At 50.1% G+C, this 19,885-nt stretch overlaps 10 protein-coding genes across 10 annotated transcripts; 6 read left to right on the plus strand and 4 right to left on the minus strand.

Moving 5' to 3' along the window:
* Window positions 1–17: 17 nt before the first annotated feature.
* N7481_001106 (pentatricopeptide repeat protein) lies at window positions 18–2,557 on the plus strand (the record flags this gene model as incomplete). The annotated part of the gene is made up of 2 exons (XM_057260325.1): window positions 18–358; window positions 478–2,557. 2 exons carry the CDS (start codon window positions 18–20, stop codon window positions 2,555–2,557), a joined length of 2,421 nt encoding a protein of 806 aa, XP_057128157.1.
* A 263-nt stretch (window positions 2,558–2,820) lies between these two features.
* N7481_001107 (uncharacterized protein) lies at window positions 2,821–3,213 on the minus strand (the record flags this gene model as incomplete). Its single annotated transcript, XM_057260326.1, has 1 exon — window positions 2,821–3,213. The coding sequence occupies one exon, from the start codon at window positions 3,211–3,213 to the stop codon at window positions 2,821–2,823; it is 393 nt and encodes a 130-aa protein (XP_057128158.1).
* A 738-nt stretch (window positions 3,214–3,951) lies between these two features.
* On the plus strand, window positions 3,952–5,067 carry N7481_001108 (uncharacterized protein; the record flags this gene model as incomplete). The annotated part of the gene is made up of 2 exons (XM_057260327.1): window positions 3,952–4,493; window positions 4,566–5,067. 2 exons carry the CDS (start codon window positions 3,952–3,954, stop codon window positions 5,065–5,067), a joined length of 1,044 nt encoding a protein of 347 aa, XP_057128159.1.
* A 279-nt stretch (window positions 5,068–5,346) lies between these two features.
* Window positions 5,347–5,808, minus strand: N7481_001109 (uncharacterized protein; the record flags this gene model as incomplete). The annotated part of the gene is made up of 1 exon (XM_057260328.1): window positions 5,347–5,808. The coding sequence occupies one exon, from the start codon at window positions 5,806–5,808 to the stop codon at window positions 5,347–5,349; it is 462 nt and encodes a 153-aa protein (XP_057128160.1).
* A 706-nt stretch (window positions 5,809–6,514) lies between these two features.
* N7481_001110 (putative RecQ family helicase RecQ) lies at window positions 6,515–8,232 on the plus strand (the record flags this gene model as incomplete). The annotated part of the gene is made up of 4 exons (XM_057260329.1): window positions 6,515–6,597; window positions 6,654–6,772; window positions 6,838–6,872; window positions 6,925–8,232. 4 exons carry the CDS (start codon window positions 6,515–6,517, stop codon window positions 8,230–8,232), a joined length of 1,545 nt encoding a protein of 514 aa, XP_057128161.1.
* Window positions 8,233–8,743: 511 nt separating this feature from the next.
* On the minus strand, window positions 8,744–10,839 carry N7481_001111 (KH domain-containing protein; the record flags this gene model as incomplete). The annotated part of the gene is made up of 8 exons (XM_057260330.1): window positions 8,744–8,767; window positions 8,822–9,392; window positions 9,461–9,669; window positions 9,729–9,921; window positions 9,952–10,082; window positions 10,291–10,437; window positions 10,498–10,577; window positions 10,644–10,839. 8 exons carry the CDS (start codon window positions 10,837–10,839, stop codon window positions 8,744–8,746), a joined length of 1,551 nt encoding a protein of 516 aa, XP_057128162.1.
* Window positions 10,840–11,281: 442 nt separating this feature from the next.
* Window positions 11,282–12,322, plus strand: N7481_001112 (acetolactate synthase regulatory subunit; the record flags this gene model as incomplete). The annotated part of the gene is made up of 2 exons (XM_057260331.1): window positions 11,282–12,072; window positions 12,145–12,322. 2 exons carry the CDS (start codon window positions 11,282–11,284, stop codon window positions 12,320–12,322), a joined length of 969 nt encoding a protein of 322 aa, XP_057128163.1.
* A 289-nt stretch (window positions 12,323–12,611) lies between these two features.
* Window positions 12,612–15,572, minus strand: N7481_001113 (uncharacterized protein; the record flags this gene model as incomplete). The annotated part of the gene is made up of 5 exons (XM_057260332.1): window positions 12,612–12,953; window positions 13,056–13,225; window positions 13,289–13,606; window positions 13,693–14,637; window positions 14,693–15,572. Coding segments are annotated over 5 exons (2,655 nt in total), but the record flags the coding sequence as incomplete, so codon positions are not given.
* Window positions 15,573–16,022: 450 nt separating this feature from the next.
* Window positions 16,023–17,168, plus strand: argB (ornithine carbamoyltransferase; the record flags this gene model as incomplete). Its single annotated transcript, XM_057260333.1, has 1 exon — window positions 16,023–17,168. The coding sequence occupies one exon, from the start codon at window positions 16,023–16,025 to the stop codon at window positions 17,166–17,168; it is 1,146 nt and encodes a 381-aa protein (XP_057128165.1).
* A 1,139-nt stretch (window positions 17,169–18,307) lies between these two features.
* Window positions 18,308–19,666, plus strand: N7481_001115 (uncharacterized protein; the record flags this gene model as incomplete). Its single annotated transcript, XM_057260334.1, has 2 exons — window positions 18,308–19,280; window positions 19,356–19,666. The coding sequence occupies 2 exons, from the start codon at window positions 18,308–18,310 to the stop codon at window positions 19,664–19,666; spliced, it is 1,284 nt and encodes a 427-aa protein (XP_057128166.1).
* Between the last annotated feature and the right edge of the window lie 219 nt (window positions 19,667–19,885).

The raw sequence follows: 19,885 nt of genomic DNA on the forward strand, positions 1-19,885 counted from the left end.
ACGATGTCTGCCCTCTCATGCCTCCTCTCAATAGGTTCCCCAGCTCGTCGAGCCCGCGAAATTCCTCCAACCAGGTCGCGGGCGAGCTCCTCTTCTCTCCTTCGATGCAACACCCAAAGCCCTCTCCGTCCCGTGTCTCTATACGCCGATTCTCCTCTCGTCATACCCGTCCATCTATCGTCTCGGTAGCGGACCTGTTTGTTGGTTCGCTCATCCTGGCTGGTTACTGCCATGATCACTCGCCCCGGTGTCGCAATCTGTCTGCGATACCGCCGAGGATACCAGGAAGTCAATTGCGAACCTACCGCCGTGAAAGTGTCACGGATGGTGACAATCTCTCAACTCCAAAGCCGTGGGCGTACTCAGGGCCATGGCCGCGATTGCAATTGTCACAAGATCGATCCCAGCTCAGCACCGTTAGTGCAAGAGCTGGGGAGGAGCATGGATCAAAACATATTTCTATAAAAACATCGAAAGATACCGGGAGGAAGGATTCCGAGGGCGCGTCAACAAGCTCGGCATCCCCGACAAAAGCAAATCGCTACTAACAATTTGGCATCAATACTTCGATCCGAAAACACCTAATCACCCCTCACACCCCGACAACCAACTATCAGACGTCCATCACGAACCAAATACCCCCGAAGAACCCCTTTCCTACGACGAGAGAAGATATCTTTCGACCGCCAGTGTATATAGGAAGATCCTCGGGGAGGAATACGACTGGCAAGAAGCTGTGAAACTCGTACTACCACATCCGCACCCCCCAAGGCTTGCAGAAGGCAAATACGATTACGATGTCGACAGTCCCTCCGTTGCGGAACTCATTGAAGCCGTTCATTCCAACCCGAAAAACACTTCCCAATACCTCTTTTCACTCTATCGAAATATACCTTCACCAGGAGTCGAGAAGTTACCCGCGCGCACCCGTGGTGCCCTCCTTCGGCAGATGGCCAACCCTCCGAATCGCCGACCTGTTGATATTCGTCGCTATCTAGCATTGGTGGACGACATGATCGCTTGTGACATTCCCATGTCGCGCTCCCTGTGGACTACAGCTATTTCTTTCGCTGGTCGACGTTCAGGCAAGGGAAGGACCAAGAAGAAAAATATAGTTCGAGCTATTGGACTGTGGCAACAAATGGAGCATTATGCCAACATTGAAGCTGACGAAGTGGTTTTCAACGTCCTATACGATTCAGCCATCAAAGCTGGTGCGTTCAGCATTGCCGAACGCCTCGAGAAGGAGATGGTTAAGCGAAGAATTCCCTCCACGCGCTATTCCCTCATCCCCAAACTCAACTACCACGCAGAACGTCAAGACTTAGAAGGGATCAGTCGCACTTTTGATCGTTTCGTTCAGTCTGGAAACCTTGTCGACACGGTTATTTTGAATGGCTTGTTATCTGCATTCCTCAAAGCCGGTGATACTGAGACTGCAGAGGGGATTTATGAGCGCATGCTGCTAGCACAAAACACCAGGAAAGATACTGGTTTGCCAGCAGATGTCACGGGTCACTCGCTCTCAACGCGGTTTGAAATTTATCGATCGACCACCAAGCGGCTGGGCCGCTTGCTGAAGCTATCCGATGCCCTCAAGGATCCCCTTCCCAACCACTACCGTGCTTTCCAAGAAGCGCTTCCTCTGACGCCCGATACTCGCACATTCCATATCCTCCTTCGACATTACGCCATCACTACTGGCCGTTTTGACAAAGTTCTCTATATCATTCGTGACATGGAGAATACATTCAAATCCCCACCCCGCCACATGATCTATAGCACCCTATTTGAAGGGTTCAGTATCCACGGCAAGACCAAGAAGCAGACATGGACTGCAAATCGGCTTTGGTTGCTTTGGCACTCATACGTATGGGCGTTGATCGACTCGAGGAAATCACAGGACAGATTTCTCCCCAGGATTTTTAACTTCGGGAGACCTGGCCAACCGTTCAATACATGGGTCAACCCGTTTGCGGATGAAATGGATTCCGTCGAGGCCGAGACCAAGGCCAAGAGCGCAGATGAGAAGGCGGACGTGGCTCAAACAAAGGGGAGACCACCTACAATACAGAACAAGGCCGAGGCGACCGACGAGCTCTATATGTCTTTGCCATCCACGAATCCGAACCCGGAGCAAAACACGAGTGAGAAGTTCGGAACTGAAATGAACTTCATTGAGAGCCATGCACACGCGGAGCCCTATGATCAATCAGGAATGAAGGGCAAAGGAGGTCTCATCAAGCAGGAACTCAGCATGGAAGAATACCAGCGGTCCGAATACCTCCTCAATTCCAAGTATCTGGACAACGACCTTCAAGATCCCGAAGTTGAACACGCCTCGCGGCTCGAGGGCAGTGTTGAAAACGGGGTTTTCGTCGGTCGTTCGACCATCCTTCATGTTCTACGTGCGTTCGGCACTTGCACCCACCCCGAGGATGTCATCGAGGCATGGGAACAAATGCAGCAGCTCTGGGACCCCTTTCACCGAAATGCAGTGGATGTGGCTATCATCAGGGACGAGCTTGAACGCCAGCTTCAGAAACATTCCCTTTAGATCTCAGAAAGATTACCTTTAGATTGGAGATGTCGCGCCGACACCAATTCATGTACATTACTCATAGATTTACCATATACCGATTCTTTTATAGCGAATCATTGTTCGAATACAACACTACTTGTACATCATTTGGATTCAATTAGAAACGGTAGGCGCTTAACTCCTAGGGATATTAAATTTAAAATCGATTTGGCTTGGAAGAGTAAATGTACTAGCAAGGTTAGTGACTCCCGAGCATGAGATGACAACTATTCCGAGGTTCAATTAGTACCAACGTACGGCTCGAGAAACTGAGCACTGGTACCTCTAGGAACAAGACCTCGTTGCTCAAGGCGCTGAATAACCCGAACAGTCCAGCTCTGGGACTCTTGCAGGGAAATACTCTCGGCTATCTCTTCCAGTTCTGAGGCGTGGTCCGCGGGTATACCGGAGATCCATATTTTCTCCGCAAAATTAGGATTGTTCAGGCGCTGCACGTCTTTGACCTCGAATCTATATGGTTTGCTCCGTGCTGGTCCTCCGGCTACGTGGTACCATGTACACAGTGCTGAACCGGGGTGCGAAAGGAGGATGGTCCAGTGCGATGCGAACTCATGTCGTGGTCGACAGAATGCGACGTAGACACTATATGCTGATCCGTTTAGTGTAGACATTTTGGTAAGCTGTGCTGGATCGGGTTGGACGCGGGATTGTTGTGTTGTAGTTCAAGCCAGCTTGAATGGATGTTTAGCAGAAATCGAGGTCGTCAACTCAACATATATAGTACTAAACCAGGCCAGAATTTGAAGTCATCACCAGGGCTTTGTGTCTTTATTACAAACCACCTAGGCAGAGTCCTCATTCAACTTGAAGTTGACAACAATCTTCAAGTTCCCATTGAGCACAAAGGCGGGCAGTACATAGTACTAGTGAAGATAAAGGACCATGTCAACCCTATTGTTCCTCAAAGAGCCTTTCAATTTGAAGTAGAGCATAAAACATAGCACACGGAGTATGCATTCAGCGTTAATCTATACAACCAATCACGAACCACTATCCTGGAGTGTCTTGGATGTCATTACCCCGATCTCTTTAAGCTTTCGCGTTACTTTAAGCTTTTCCGGTTTCGTCCAGATCTATACCGATTTGGCAATGAGAACCATTCTTCCGGGGAATCACCTGACGTTTAGCACCCTGCGGTGGCGGAAAGTTTAGCACGGGCGGAATTTCCCCAATAATGAGACGTGCTGGATATTGTGTAGCTATTGCGTAGCCCCAAGAATCGCCACTGGTGACTGATGTCGAAGGATTCTTATATCGACGCCCGGGGGCGACAACCCCTGAATCGATACCACCCTGCCCTTGCCAATCTGTGAAATGAATCGTGGCAGCCATGCGCGACTCGCGAATCGATGGCCGACCTGGAATCCTCGGATTCAGCTTCCAATGCTGTACCTGGTGTCACAGGAAGCTATATGGGCAATAGCCTAGCGCTGAAAGCGACCGTTATTTTCTGCGCGGGCCTGACGATTTATAACGCCATTGAGCTTTTGATACTTATTTTCTCGACCTTTTCACGCTATGCCACTGTTTACTTCTGGAGTCTTCTTATCTCGAGTCTTAGTCTGATCCCTTATTCTTTGGGCTATGCTTTCAAATTCTTCGGAACCCTGACAGGGAACGCGAAGTGGGCTTCTCTTTCGTTGTTGACTATCGGGTGGTATGTTATGGTCACAGGCCAAGCCGTTGTTTTATGGTCTCGACTACACCTTGTCGTTACGGGTGGCAGTGGAAGCAAGATCCTTTTATACACCAAGTGGATGATTATCTTCAATGCTATCTTCCTCCACATTCCTACCACTGTGGTGACCTTTGGTTCATTCGGCGATCTTGACACCAACAACTTTGTCAAAGCTTACAACGTTGTGGAAAAGTTTCAAATGACAGGCTTTTTGTAAGTTCTTCCATTTCAAGTTTCCTCTCTACCTACTTGAGAAATTCAAGTCAGAAGTTAATCCGCTTTCAGTGTCCAAGAGACAATCTTGTCATTGATATACATCATCGCGACGGTGAAACTTCTCCAAGGATCCTTTCGAGAAAAGAGCCGTCAGCGCATGTACTTGCTGGTTACTATCAATATCGTTATCATCCTGCTGGATGTGGGACTTCTCTCAATAGAATACGCCTCCCTCCTGATTCTCGAAACCATACTCAAAGGTGTATTCTATTCGATCAAACTCAAACTCGAATTTGCGATTCTCGGTCGCCTCGTCAGCTTCGTCCGCAGTGGTCAAAGAGGTGCCGTTGAATGTGCTAGTGATAACACTGGTACTAGCTCGTTCTCGGGCCAGCGAACACAGACTTCTCAGACAAGATCGATGGATCAGGGCTTGGAAGAAGGACATACTCGACATCTAGAAGATATGAGTCAGACTCATGATACTACATGTGTGCCTCGTCGCCCGCCACAGTCACAAGGGTCATCCGGTTCACAAATACCATTCAAGGAGATGATCTCTGAGAAATAATATAACTCCTTTGGCTGTGTCAATTACCCTTTTAGTACCAGTGTTTTCTATCCTTGATGTGGCGGGGTTAGCGTTGCATGAACTCATTTGTTCATAGTAAATCGCAACCTCCCAATTATTTGAGTCATTCTCTAAGCATTTGAAGGTGAGAAATTGAGATATACCAATGCTTTCCTTATTTTAATCAGGCACCTGGGTATAAGGCAATAAAGAGAATGAATAAAATTATATATATAAGAAATCGTTTATGGCATATAGTCCATCTCTAATCTCAAATTGTCAAAAAACGGTTGAGCCCGGCTCAACAAAAAGGCTAGTTCCATAACGGACCATTTTCCAATCTTCAAGAGCCATAATGACTTCGATCGTCCACTGCTCCGAATTATATCCATCGGCCTCTCGGTAAAGATTTCCAATACTCCAATTTTGCGAATCACGTAAGGGCACAGAAGCCAGGATTGTATTGAACCGGTCAATCTGTGTCGACGCAAGGGTGGCAATGTGCTTCTTGTCTATAATATCATCACCGTCGAGTGGTCTGAATGATCGAACGTGGAGCTCATAATGAGACAGACTTCCTGCTCTTCGACTTCGGACTATATGGTACATGGTGCCGTATTCCAATCCCGGATGGGCAATCATGATAGACCAGTGAATGCCCTTTTCACCGAAGAGAATGGGCTTTGGTCTGAGAAATGCCACATGTATATCATATTTAGAGATGTCAGCTTGACGAATCATGTTATTTCAATTGAATTTCTGGAATGTCTGCTCACTTGATTATTTTCGTGAGTGAGATCGGAGAAAAGTCGAAGGGCTTTGGTGGGTTGTGGCAAGAATATACCTTTCAAATCAACAAAGCGAAAGTTTTTTCATACCAAAGTAGACTACCGTGGTTCTTCGTTTCTGATATTTGAGGCTGAATCAGGATCGGTTTGGGACCGTCCTTGTGCAAGCCTATCAATGCAAAGAAGACCACAATCTGAAACATAAAAAATTGGGCAACCTTTGTTCTATCTTTTTTTCTTCTTGTTTTTTTTTTTCTGGGAATGATTTCCATTCTATCAAATGAGAGTTATCATAGAAAGCCCTTGAGTTGTTAACAAAGAGGTTTAATGTTGTCTTTATGTGTGTATCATGATCTGTGCCAACTTGTACGTCATGATGTACTTACTTTTCCTACGCAATTAAGCCCAAGCCCACACATGACTTAGTTAACTCTTAACGGCTCACTAATCACGATAGCATTATCCATATTTTAGAAGTTGTTAATAGGCCATCGATGAACACTAGACCGTAGTAACTTCGGGTAAAAGTTTGGATGTCCCAAAGTGGAAATATGGATATGCTCACGTGATCACGTGTCTGCTCGGGCCGGCGCGACGAGTGCAAGTAACCTCCTCAACACTACTTTTTGATCATTCAGATCACTCTGAGATGCTTCCAAATGGATAATCGGAGAGTACTTCCGGAAAAAAAGCCCGATCTAGAGTTTTACTTGCATCGTGTCTTCCGCAAAAAGTCATTCCGGTCAGTAGCGCCATTCAACCGGACGCGAATCAACAAATTCCCTAACAATTTGATAGACCACTGCAGCGAGAGGTGATCTCTGCTGTCGCTGAAGGCCATGATGTCTTTCTTCAGGCCTCTACCTCCTTTGGCAAAAGTCTTTGCTTTCAACTTCCGGCCGTCATGGGCACTGGGTGTAAGTAGTACTACCGGCTATTTTGGCGCGCAAATGAAGGCTTCCTGCTGACTTTGGTTGGACAGTGACTATTGTCATTTGCCCTCTTCTTGCGCTGATGGTAGGCGAAATACTGTTCTAAATATGCCACTCTTCAATTGACACTGGAATAGATGGACCAAGTCAATGCCCTCCAGGCAATTGGTGTGGCTGTCTCGACTATAAACTCAAACACGCCTCTGGCCGAGAGACGTCTCATCCTGGACGATATGCTCTCGGGCCATCCTCGCACTCGACTTCTCTATGTGACGCCCGAGCTTTGCCAAACTGATAGTTTCCGCCGGAATCTTCAGGTAGTTCACAAGCAGGAGCAATTGAACCGCATTGCTATTGATGAAGCCCACTGTATCAGTGAATGGGGCCATGACTTCCGCCCAGCATACCAAGAACTGGGCTGGTTCAAAAATAATCTCATCAACCCGGCCGTTCCCATCACTGCACTCACTGCTACGGCCACGCCGCGTGTTCGCTCAGACATAATCAACATGCTAGGTCTTGACACTGCAAAGCTTCGACTATTCAACACGCCGTCTGCTCGTCCGAACATCCACTACGAGGTCCGATACCTAGAAGACTATTCCGACGATGGAGATTCTCAAATCCACAATCTTCTCAAGTGGCTCAAGGCAATTCAAACCCGACGCGCCGCGCGTATTGGCGCTGAAACCGCCGCCAAACTCCCACCGGTATCAGGCATCATCTACGTTGGGCTTCGCGCTATGGCAGAACAGCTTGCTGTCGAGCTTTCGCGAGAGAGTAGCGTGTCTGCAGTTGCTTATCACGCTGGGTTAGCCCCACAAGAACGAACTCGGATTCAAACACTGTGGACCTCGTCACAACCATGTGAACAATCCAAAGATGGGAGCGCCTCGCCAGCCTTCTCGATTATTGTCGCAACCAATGCGTTCGGAATGGGTATTGACAACCCACATGTCCGCTTCGTGGTGCACTGGACACCGCCTCGCAGTTTCGAAGGCTTTGTCCAGGAATCTGGCAGAGCAGGTCGTGACGGCCGAGCTGCTGCATCACTCGTATACTACAATACGCAAGAACGAGACCGGATTCATGACCGTCTCTGTCGGGATGCGGAAAATGTTAAGAATCGCGGCGGGCCGAGACAACATGTTGATAGCTTGTTGAATAACCAGACGGCCCGGCTCGAGAGCTTCCAGAAGGTGATTCGCTATTGTGACAGTATTTCCAAGTGCCGGCATGATATGATCAAAGACCTTTTTGGTGATTTTGAATTGGAGGAAATGGGGTCGCAGCAGCCGCCCTCATCGCAGGCAATCGGAATCGGCTCGTCGCCCTGTGACTTTGCTTGTGACTTTTGCAAAGAAGGTCGAGGTGGGCTGGCGAAGAGGAAGAGGAAGATGGTGCCCGATTACAGGATGGAGGTCATGTATGAAGGTTATGACTGATGAAGGGACTTCAACTTTTGTGTATATAGTAATATTATATGGGTGGTTCCATGTTTTTGCATAATTTCAAGCTATTCTTTCCCTTCTTCTGCGATTCTTCATATGCCTACTATGGGTAGCGAGTGGCATCTGCAAGACATGATTAGGTATTGAACTGTTCATAATGATCAGATTATTAGACGTGCGAAACCAGAGAACTAGTAAGTAGCTGCATCTCTTCAAAGCGGAGAATCCGAGGCCTGAGTTAACAGATAAGCATCCATATAGATATCCCATAGTAAGACTGTGATTAGACTGCAGGAGCAGGGAAAAACTGAAAGAGGGTTTACACGGGCGAACAATTAACTCCTATTTAGCAAAATATCACATCCCACAAATATTGCATAAAAAGATCAAATCGCTTAGCCTTTCCTCACTTTTGAATATCAAAACTTCAAAATCTCTTGTGTTTTATGTTGGTTGTCATCGTAGGTTGAAAAATAACCTGATCACATTGGCGGGGTCATAAAACCTACAGGCCGGGTGGAGGAGGGATCTGGGAGAGTTATTAGCAGCTTGATATGGGTAGAAATAAATACATGGCACTTACCGCACTGTAGCTACCTCCTCCACCAGGGGCTCCACCGGGAGGGGGAGGCGGTGCCTCACTCGCCGGAGGAGGTGGAGGAGGAGCGGTCTCTGCCGCTTGTTGCTGCTGTTGCTGTTGAGCGGCGGCTGCTTGGTAGTATTGGTAGTAGGCGACATAGTTTTGGTATCCACCGTAGGCGGCATAGGGGTCAGCTCCGTAGTACTGTGCATACTGTGCGCTGTAGTCAGCGGCGCTGTTGGCGGTAGCACCGGATCCAGTAGCGGCCTGGCCTTGGCCACCGGGACTAGCAGCAGCAGGAGAGTTCGAGTGCTGATGACGGTCGTTGTAACCGCCGTAACCACCGCCACGACCGCCGCCTTGGTAACGATCCCCATGGTATCGGTCGCCGCGATCGCCGCGATCACCACGGTCACCACGGTCACCCCGATCACCTCCGCGGTAGCCGCCGCGATCACCGTAGTTGTTGTACTGAGGCGGATTATCTTTGTGGCGCTGGTATTGTTCACGGACGTTGGCAAGCAAATCTTCGCACAGTGCCTTTGCTTCTTGGACATCATTGGCATCCGGACCACTTTGATATAGGGTTAGTTGGAGCTCCCATCTCATTAATAAGAGTTGGGGTGGGATGTTGGTACTCACGCAACGTGCAAAAACATCGACTCGTCACTTTCTTGGCCAGTACTGGATTCAATAAATCCAGAGCCACGGCCTTTTATCTGGACACGGCAGCGGGTCTTCTGTTGGATATGCTTCACATACGCACCACCCTGACCAACAACCTGGGCACGCAGATTGAATCCGGGAATGGGCTCCAGGTCAATTGGGATACGCTCATCCGGCCATTTGCGCTGTAAATAGTTAGTCATTTTGCTTTGCTTTGCCAAAGTAGAAAAATGCAATTCCATACACGGCCGTACTCATCCCGCTCAACCTGCTGTTCGGGTTCCCGTCGGCGGAACCGACGCTCGTCGACCAGGTTAGGGAGTTCCTTTTTCATCATATCGTCAATCAATTCGACGGCCTTGTCGAGGCCTTCTTTGGTTTGGCTTGTGATGTGAAGATAGAGAGGGGGGGTTCTAAGAAGTGTGGTCAGGAATGCCCTACAATCTCGCGATGAATAGATGACTTACAGCCGCTGTCGACATGCTTTTGTCTGGGAAATAGCTTCCGCGGGTCGTGACATCTTGTAAAACAGTAAGTCATAAATCTTTTCGTCAAAATAACAGAAAGAGGGCGTACCGGCGCCAGTTTCATCTTTAATCTATAAGTCACGCAGCGGAGGTCAGCAGTTGCAAAAGAGGGTTTGTGAGATGCTATGCATTTAGTGGATTGGGTAAGCTTCAGCCAGCCACACAAGGGTATGAGAGCAAAGGAAATAGGGTAGTTTGCGAATAGACCTCGGCAAAGGCAGTGCACTCGATCTTCAAAGGAAGACTGGAGAATCAGCTAACGACAACAGGAGCAATTACCAATTTCTGAGTAGAACCTTTCGTCAAGGTGTAGCGATTGCGCAGATCGTTGATCTCAAGATCCTTGATGTAGTCGCCATCCGTAACATACGACTCGCGAGGCTTGCCGTCCGCATCAGCGGAGTTTTCTCCTGCTGGGCTGTCGGTCTGCGACAGTCAGTCAGTCAGTTATTGATAGCCACGTTTCCAGAAGCAACAAGTATATACCGAACGGATTGGAGGGACATCAACATGTTGGATGCCCTTCTTGGCTTGAAGCTGGGCGTTGATCTTGGCCGCAGCGGCAGCTAGTCAAACGATACTTGTTAGAAAGGAGATCACTCAGAGGGCTGGGAGAAAAGTTCAAGGCATACCTGCTGCCGCAGCAGGGTCGGTGGGAGGTTTAGAGGCAGGGCTATTGGGTTCGCGACTGAGCGGGCTGCGGGTACGAGTGGACTCAGATTGTTTGGCAGATGGCGATCGCGAACGACGATCGAATCGGGAGCGACGAGGCTCTGGTTCGGTTTGGTCGAAGCGAGATCGCTTGGTTTTGCGCTCGTCGTCGGCCATGGTGAGGTAGAAGCGAGGTAAGGTGACAGGGGGACAGAGACAAAGGTCTAGGTAATTTGCGAAAGGGTCCCAAGTTTGGCGAATGGAGAGAAGGCGGTCGAGAATGAAAGGATGACCAATAAATCCTGTTCCAGTGGAAATTACACTTCCAATTGGGAGTAGATTGGATCAGCTCCCGGGAATTATAATGGGCGTGTGTAGGAGACAGTCTTCCCCAAAGGCACGATCACTGGCACTTTCACGTTTGACGATAAATTGCTTTGATATTCCTCGCGCCCGGAAATTCCTAGTCACGTGGAGCTGCATAAAGGTTATTCCCAAAATGGACTAGCGTTGGTGGTGAGTCAGCCTCGCCGAGGTCGGAAGAGCAAAAAGAATCCGGAGAACCCATCGGGAGTCTGGAGTGATTCATCGCACTACTTCTTCCAATTCTAAAGTAGTCATGGCCTTCAGACGCCCCTCGACGCTAGCAGCGTCAGCGTCGCTGTTCTCCTCCGCAGTTGCTGCTGGTCGATCTCGCACTGCTACCGCCCTGCCCCGATTCAATGCCACCCGCTCTTCCTCTAGCTCGACCTCAGCACTGGCATACAAGGCATTGCACCGTCGCTCTCCCCTGCCTCTGCCGGTCTCCGATGCCTCGCCTCAATGGGATGCCCCGACTGCCGTCTCGAGCATTCTGTACGAGACTCCCGTGCCTCCCTCCAACCCACCCAAGCGTCACATCCTGAACTGCCTCGTTCAGAACGAGCCCGGTGTGCTATCCCGTGTGTCCGGAATTCTGGCCGCCCGTGGCTTCAACATTGACAGCTTGGTCGTGTGCAACACCGAGGTCGAGGATCTCTCCCGCATGACCATTGTGCTGAAGGGTCAGGACGGCGTGGTTGAGCAGGCTCGCCGCCAGCTGGATGACCTGGTTCCCGTCTGGGCTGTTCTGGATTACACCGAGTCGGCTCTGGTGCAGCGTGAGCTTTTGCTCGCCAAGGTCTCCATCCTGGGCCCCGAGTTCTTCGAGGAGCTCCTCCAGCACCATCGCGAGATTACCATGCCCACTGAGCACCTGGACAAGACCAAGCAGGGCCACTCTTTCGAGCAGATCGAATACCACCCCCGCAACCTGCCTCAGTCTCAAGCTCTGCGCCACAAGCATGAGCATCTGGATGCCATCACCCGCCTGACTCACCAATTCGGTGGTAAGGTCCTGGACATCAGTACCAACAACTGCATTGTCGAGCTGTAAGTCCTAGCTGACCCCCAGTCCTCTCGGTCCACCTTCCCGCAGCTCTTACTGACCTTATCTCCAAATAGCTCCGCCAAGCCTAACCGTATCGACTCCTTCCTCAAGCTCATCGGTCCCTTCGGTATCCTTGAGTCCACCCGTACCGGTCTCATGGCTCTGCCCCGTTCCCCTCTGTCCGAGCAGAACGAGGACCTCGAGAAGGAGGCCGCTGACGTTGTCGATGCCAGCACCCTGCCCCCTGGCTAAATATCTACCCCAAACCCACCAATTCAAAGATCTACATACCCAATATGATTTGGTTTATTTGCTGCGCGCCGCCTTGAGCTTCAGGTCTCGATTCCATGCTATAATATTCGTGGTTCTCCTAGTTGATGTAAAATGTCTCATTATCTTGGCCTTTTGCATGCGTTTCAAGTTCTTTTTGTAGCAATACTGTAGGCATATGAAACGAACCGTCAAAAGTCTCCTCCCTTTCCTTTCTCAAATAATCAAATGGCCGTGATCGGCCGCGTCCATACCTCAACACTGCCACTACCTATAGTCTAACATTTGCAGCAATCCCTTTACCCCGATAGAGCACGATATCGGTGTACTGCAGAACCTTGATCCCAATTTTGGCCACCGCGTCCATTTCTAGCGATTGTCCGAGTGCCTTGCGCAGAGCGTCGTACCCAACGCCACCCAGTATCAAGTCGACTGGAATACGCGGAGTTTGAGATATACCCGGCGGGACGTCGAAAGGTTTATAATACTTTATCCTGCCCAGAGGCTCGTCTCCCTCGTAATAGGCAGTCGCCTCGATTGAGGTGATTGTGATGCTCGTCCTGTTTAATGGCGAGAAGAGGGTGAAATCAGTGGTTGATGACCAAAGATGAAGCTATAGAAGTCCCGCTATTAGCAAGAATAGCCCTTGCCATTGCCGGATTCGAGGGATAGAGAAGGAGTAAATAGATTGAGATAGCGATGGAGTGGTACTTACCGTTGCATCCTGGATGAAATGCGGCTCATGTTCTCCATGGTTGGGGGATCCTGGTGTGGATAGGGCGGGGATTGAAATGTTGATAGGAATAGCTGACAATGCCTTTCCTAGTTGAGGAATGGCTGGGATTGATCTTTCGTGGGCTCGAACAGAGACTATTGTGTTATAACCTGGAATGAGATTTAGAGTCATGATCATGATACAAGGTTAATGGGCCATCTGGGAATGCACACCTGATATGTAGGAAGAAACGAGGGTTCGTCCAGCTTCCACACCATCAGTCCCATTCATCTCCAATGGGCTCCAGGAAAGTTCTACCGGTATATTGCTGTTGTTTCCGGGTTGGACATCTATATTGCGGGCAGTGATATGGGCAATGGAGGACCCATTGTATAACACCAACAAGTCGACAAAGGGAATCGTTGCCAAGTAGCTTGTAGGGTTTGTAAAGTTCACCTCAATTGAGGCCGAGAGCGATGACTCTGTAGAATTGTTCAAAGACAAGGAACCCACACGAAGATTTAGATGATCAAGCGGGTTGCCGGTTGGAGCTAGGAGCAAGTCAATGACCGAAATAAACAAAGCTAGATTCAAGTTTGTACTATATATCTAATTTATGGAAATCACGAGAACATACTGTTCACAGGGACATCCCCAGAAGCCGGGATGCCACGTACTGTCAAGCGGCCCAGGCCAGTCTCGACCTTTGTATCTACGGTGGCAGCAACGTGCAGAACCACTGCCTTGTCACCAAACAGCATCGCCTGAACAACCTGCGACAATACGTCACTGTCGGTCACCTCTAATGGGGCGTCCTTTATAGCAAACTCTACCAGTAGTGCGGCCAACCCATCCTCGTCTTCTGTCATAGTCGAGTTGGAATCTTGCCACTTGTCGAGGTTCAAGACCCCGAGCTGGTTACCTCGATAGAACACATTCGCTATGGCTCGAACGCGAGGAACATCGACTTGGAAGTTCATCTCCTCTGGCAAGCCAATGAGAACCTTCATAACAGCCGACACCGATGGCTGTGCTTCTGGTGTATTGGGCTCAGCGAAAGGATCAGGGAGCGAGAAATGTGTATCCGTCATGGTGAAGTTCTTGACCAGGTCATCCAAAGCATGTCCCGTGAAAGGGAATGGCACGGTGACACTGCGCAGTAGAGTGGCTATCCAGTCGGGTGTTTGAGCCAGTGGAGCTTCCGCACCACGAACAAAGATGGTGGTTTCCTGGCCTTGAATGAAGCCCGAGACTAATAGATCCAAAGGCGAGTCCCTTCCTCCCGGGCAGCTGCTCGTCAACTCATCGGGTATTCTTTTGATCAGACCCTTGGCGTTGACATTAGTTGGCGCGTTGGTATGAACTGTTACCTCTGCTGTGGAGGCATTGGCAACCATGATAAGCGGCTCGCCGGGTGAGCAGTTGGGCACAAGCACGTCGAATCCAAGAGGTGGTATTGTCAGTGCGATAGGCGAATCAATCTTTGCAGTAAGAGCCACATCAACGGCCATGGCTCCATTTTTAGCGTCATGTACGTTGAACCTCGTGAGGCTGATCACAGGTAGGGCGGGGAAGTCATGTTCTATGTAGTTCATGTTAGTGCTATGGTGGCAAATGGGCATATCAAGATCATTTACCTTCAAATGTGATTGTGTCGGTGATTATTTGTTCGCCGAGGGCAATGAGACCGGTCGACAGGTGTAATGTAGCCTTGCCACGGATTCTCAGGCGATCCAGTCTGCCTTCTATCCAATCCATAGCAATCGAATGTATACCTTCGACGTCTCCAGCCGCCAAATCGGTAAGAAAATCGAGGTGGTTCTCATGTCCATTTTGGATGTTCACTTTGATAGAGGGTAATTTCGCCGTGCCAGCGAGAACATTGCCGTACTCTGGCAGATAAACTTCAAGGTCCGACTCGCCCGACTCAACCTCCCGTGCTATCCAAGTGGCGATTCTGCCAAATCTTCGAATCGAGTTACTCTTCACACGACTCGCATCCATGACAAACTCGCCCTGGACACGGGCGCGAACACCATCGGGAGTTGTTGAGTCTATTGATAGCGCGGTGGGGTTGAATACTGCAGCTTGCTGGGCATACTCTTTGACGACAGCCGGCGCGGCAAAGGCGAAGATCAAAATAGATAGGACTCCGGTCGTCAATAAAGCAAGAGATATGATGGTCGGCCATCGCACTCGGCTGGGTTTCTTCTGAGCGCCTCCTTCGGTCGAGGCCGATCTTCGAGATGCAGACGAGGAAGGTCGTTCAGTCCCGTAGGCTGCGGCATCATCGCGGCGATGCAGTAGTGGTGTGGATTCGGAAGATAGTTCAAATGATCGGCGAGGCTGGTCTGGACGGGTTCCTAGTCTTTGTTGGGATGGGGATGGGGATGTGGATGGGGTGGGAGAGGAGGAGCGGGCCTGCCCGTCCAGCAAGGGCCTGCTCGCCTCCGTCATGAGTGTATTGATATGGTCGTAGTGAGTTTGAATAGTAGAAGTAACTTTCCCCCTCTCTCTTCCTGTGTGACAGTGACAAAGTGATCTGGAGGGGGAGTGAGATGGAGATAGTGGAGTGATAACGGGGACTAGAAGTGTGGAGATCCGATGATGTCGACTCGACACCTGATTCAGGCCAACACTTGGCGCCGAGGCCGGCCACTCGCGTTCGTACTAGGAGTGCACTAGGCTATTATAGGTTAGCCCCGACCCAGCACCCACCAGTCACCAGTGGAGCAACCAGCAAACCAGCAAAAGTGCACCGCGGGCAACTGCACCAACAGCACCAGCCATGATTTTCCTCCGGATTTGATTTGACTCATTGCTGGTCCCTTTCAATTTCCCCCACCGCTCCCCCCTCTACCCCCAATTGCACTCACCCACTCACTCTCACTCTCTCTCTCTTTACACACCCACTCTACACCCTCACCTCCACCTGCACCTCCTGTATTTCCTATCTCCAAGTCCACAATGGCTAGCGGTCTTCAAGCTGCCGCCCGTTATGGCGCCCAAAGTGTAACTCAATTGGCCGGCTCCACCTCTTCTTCCCTGAGTCGAACTCTTCAGGCTAATGGTCTTCGACGATTTGCCCACCAGACACAAACCTCTCCTCCAACCTCTCCTTTCGCCCCTCGCCATCTGCTCTCCATTGCAGACCTGACCCCCGCGGAGTTCGCAACCCTGGTGCGCAATGCCTCCTCCCACAAGCGCGCTATCAAGTCCGGAGCTATCCCGCAAAGTCTTATTGGAGCCCTCTCCGGTAAGACCGTCGCCATGATGTTCAACAAGCGCAGCACCCGTACTCGTGTCTCGACCGAAGCTGCCACTGTCCAGATGGGCGGTCACCCCATGTTCCTCGGCAAGGAAGATATCCAGCTCGGCGTCAACGAGTCTCTCTACGATACCTCCGTCGTCATTTCCTCCATGGTTTCCTGCATTGTCGCGCGTGTCTCCAAGCACTCCGACGTGGCTGATCTGGCCAAGCACTCCACCGTCCCCGTTATCAATGCCCTCTGCGACTCCTTCCACCCTCTGCAAATTATTGCCGACTTTGTGACTATCTATGAATCCTTCACTCCCAAGGCCCACAATCTTTCCAGTCTGGGTCTGGAGGGTCTGAAGATTGCCTGGATTGGTGATGCCAACAACGTCCTGTTCGACCTGGCCATTGGTGCGACCAAGATGGGTGTTGACATGCACGTCGCCACACCCAAGGGCTACGAGATCCCCGCCGACATGGTCGACCTGATCCAGCGCTCTGGTGAAGGCGTTGCCTCTGCCGGCAAGCTTATCCAGACCAACACCCCCGAGGAGGCTGTCAAGGACGCCGATATCCTGGTCACCGACACCTGGGTCTCTATGGGCCAGGAGGAGGAAGCCAAGAAACGCATGAAGGCCTTTGAAGGTTTCCAGATCACTGCCGACCTGGCCAAGCGTGGTGGTGCCAAGGAGAACTGGAAGTTCATGCACTGCCTGCCCCGCCACCCGGAGGAGGTGAGCGATGAGGTCTTCTACAGCCCTCGCTCCTTGGTGTTCCCCGAGGCGGAGAACCGTCTGTGGGCGGCAATCTCGGCTCTGGAGGGCTTTGTTGTGAACAAGGGCAAGATTGTGGAGTAGATGGAGACATCCCAACAATACCCACCAACAATAAAATCAAAAAAATAAAGGACGACAAAAAAAGTCTGAGGAGGGATATTCTTCTTGTGTTCACTCCTTCTGAGCGATTTCGGGAGTTGACGTTTTCGGGGAATATACATAGAGCTTTTCATTCGAATGTAATTATTCATTTTTTTTTAAAAAAAAAGAAAGAACAAAAAAATCCACTAAATCTTCCCGAGACCCGTAAGACTCCGTTCGTATAGAGGCTCTCCACTCGGAAGCACCAATGACGTTGATGATTATTCTCTTTTTAAGGTTCCATAAAGTTGGTGGCTCGGCATGCCAGGGTTTCGAATACCCCGTACCCTAGAGTGACCAAGGGTACGGTACTACTTCTGCCGCTAGTTCCGGTAAGCAACTGATAAGATTGTGCCCATCCGATGGTTAGTGGGGCCATCGGATGCTGCCAGGCTGGTTATGTGGCGGGGCTTCCGATGGCATCCACGGTGAGGGAGGGGCACTGCCGGGGCTGAGGAATATAACCAAGCTTTATTCGTTATGTTTTGTATGAGGTAGGACAGTCGACTGTATTACGGATTATAGCTTTTGATCTTGCTATTCCCACCTGGGCATGCAGAAAATAAGGAACTCGAATGTGATAGATCATATGTACTAGATATGAGAATGGTAACCACTGCAGCCGATCTCGGTCCGGCAAAAGGAATATGCATCTACGTACTTCAAATATAACATCATGATCATTAGTTACCGTACTAAATCAATCCGATATATTTAGTACATGATCAACACGGCTCCTTCTATCCGGTCATCAAACAGTGCCTATTTCTCCGTAGGATCGACCGGGATATCCGGGCCAAAGTCCTCGGAAGAGTGACAGCTTGCAAGGTTGCCAATCCCCCCCCACACTCTCTCCACGCTCCGAAAAGCCACCTCCAACTTGTAAACCATCGGATCAGTCATTCTACAGGCGGGGTACTCCCGATTGCAATACAAACTATTTGACTACATATATCTCGTGTTCGTCAGTCCTTCCTGCCCATATATTTCCCACCATATCACCTGCATTGCATTCGAAAAACTTGAGCTCAAGCCTGGAGCCACATCACACGCACATACAACCCCCACATCTTGAAATAATGGGTTTCGCAGACAAGCGCGTCGCCATTGTCGGCGGTGGCCTAGGAGGCACAGCCTTCCTAAACGCCGCCCTCTACAGCGGACTGAAAAACGTCCAGCTTTACGAGCAAGCACCCCAATTCGGCGAAGTCGGCGCCGGCGTGAACATCACTTCCAACGCCAATCGCGTTCTCGACGCCTTCGGCCTGAAAGAAAGCATGACCGCAAAGTCCAGCCGCAAACTACCCTCATACATGGAATATCACAGCTACCAGACCGGCGACTACCTCGGCCACATTGAAGAATTCTCGCAACCGCCCGCCCGGCTACTGCACCGCGCGCATCTACTGGATTCACTGAAGGAGCGTGTTCCTGAATCCTCTCTTAACCTGGGCAAGCGACTGTCATCAATTGATCGAAACACGGACGGCGCTACTGCGCCATATACCCTCCATTTCGAGGACGGTAGCACCGCCGAAGCAGACATCGTCATTGGTTGCGATGGTATCAAGTCGAATGTCCGTCTTGATATGGGTCTGGGAGACTCACCGAATTACTCGGGCCAGGTTGTTTACCGCGGCTTTGTAGACTACAAGGACCTTCCATCCGAGACGGCGCAATTACTTCGGAAGACGGTCAATTTCCGCGGTCCGAAGTGCCACGTTCTGATTCTTCCTATCGGGAATGAGGAGACGAAGACTGACCGTGCGGCTGTTATTGGATTTATGTCTGAGCCGCTTGATGCGTGGGATTCGGAGAGTTGGATGTCTCGCTCTGATATCGATAGTTTGCAGGAACATGTTAAGGACTGGTGTCCGCAGGTGCAGGATATCATTACCGGTTTGCGTAAGGGCTCGGCGGATGGGAAGATGTTGAAGCAGGCGCTTTATGTGCGCGATCCGCTGGATAAGTGGTTCGAGATGAAGGAGGGTCAGAAGGATGCGGGTATTATTTTGCTGGGTGATTCGGCTCACTCTACGCTGCCTCATCAAGGTATGTTCGTCACTTTTTGTGGCTTGACGTCTCCTCCCCTACCACCGATCCAATTGACTAACTTGTATCGAATAGGTCAAGGAACTTGTATGGCTATTGAGTCTGGTATTGCCCTCGCGACTATTCTGCGCCACTGGAAGGGAGATGATCTCGTCGCAGCCTTCCAGTTCTACCAGGATCTCCGCAAGCCCCGGACAGACCGTGTCACGCAGACTAGCTACGAGGCTGGTAAGCTGGCGAGCTCTGATAGCCCTGACCAGATGACCAATAACTTCAACCCGGAGGCGTTGGGGGAGCGGATGAAGTGGATTATGGAATATAATGTTCTGGAGGATTTGAAAAGCAAGGGGGCTGGTGTGCTGGACTTTCAAGACTCGAGACTTTAAGCTCGTGATTTCTGTTTGAGGTCCACGGTGTTATAGATGATACTTTAGCCACTCTGTATAAATGATTGTTATGATTGTTCTATTCTGGGATTTGTTCGGTAGTTGTAGGCATGGGTGTTAGATTCAAGTTCAATTCACTCCGAGTCTACTAGTACTTGCATTATCCAAGAATCTTGGAAGTTCAACTTGAAGTTGTTCAACTTGTTTACTAGTCGTAGA

This window comes from Penicillium waksmanii (genome assembly GCF_028829765.1).
Source record: "Penicillium waksmanii strain IBT 27052 chromosome Unknown utg000001l:1.0-4852451.0:1.0-4856178.0, whole genome shotgun sequence".
In the NCBI taxonomy this organism is placed as follows: domain Eukaryota; kingdom Fungi; phylum Ascomycota; class Eurotiomycetes; order Eurotiales; family Aspergillaceae; genus Penicillium; species Penicillium waksmanii.